The 495-nt window shown below is 72.5% G+C and overlaps 2 protein-coding genes across 2 annotated transcripts in view; one reads left to right on the top strand and one right to left on the bottom strand.

Annotated features, from left to right (window-relative positions):
* The window catches only part of LSM3 (LSM3 homolog, U6 small nuclear RNA and mRNA degradation associated), a 3,586-nt gene extending 3,469 nt beyond the window's left edge, over positions 1-117 (bottom strand). The window contains exon 1 of the mRNA XM_009284547.1: positions 14-117. Within this exon, the coding sequence (XP_009282822.1) occupies positions 14-117 (104 nt within the window). The remainder of the gene's footprint in view (positions 1-13) is intronic.
* The window catches only part of XPC (XPC complex subunit, DNA damage recognition and repair factor), a 13,370-nt gene continuing 12,882 nt past the window's right edge, over positions 8-495 (top strand). The window contains exon 1 of the mRNA XM_009284422.2: positions 8-68. The gene's annotated coding sequence lies outside the window, so the exon portion shown is untranslated. The remainder of the gene's footprint in view (positions 69-495) is intronic.

Here is a 495-nt window from a genome sequence, read left to right on the forward strand (position 1 = left end):
GGCGGCTGCCAGCAAGAGGCGCTCCGGGAGGCTGGGGGCGCCGCGGGATGAGCCGAAGGAGGAGGAGGGTGAGTGCGGGCGGGAGGCCATGCCGGGCCGGGCAGGACGCTGCGCCATCGCCGGGGCTTGGGGCCTCTCCCGGCCTCTGGCGTTTCGGGGGAGCTAGGGAGCGGCGAGTGCCAGCCCGCTTTTAGGGCAGCGCTGGACCCCGGCAGCCCCCGTGAGGGAAAGGGCTGCTACCTCAGGCTGGAGGCGTGGATAACTGTTCTCCGCGGTGCCAGAGGGCGGGGCGATTCACGCAGAAATCGGGGGTTTAAATCCGTGTGTGAAATGTCCGGCGGGGCCCACGCGCTGTCTGGAAGCACTGACAAAGGCTGAAAATCGGGCACTGGGCGACCCGGTGAGGGTTTGACTCGCCTCAGCCGTGGCGGGGCTGCGGACACCCCCCGCTGCCGCGGGGGGCGTGCGCCGCGGGGCCCGGGCCCCCGGGGGGCG

This window comes from Aptenodytes forsteri, unplaced genomic scaffold, assembly GCF_000699145.1.
Source record: "Aptenodytes forsteri isolate BGI_AS27 unplaced genomic scaffold, ASM69914v1 Scaffold53, whole genome shotgun sequence".
NCBI lineage: Eukaryota > Metazoa > Chordata > Aves > Sphenisciformes > Spheniscidae > Aptenodytes > Aptenodytes forsteri.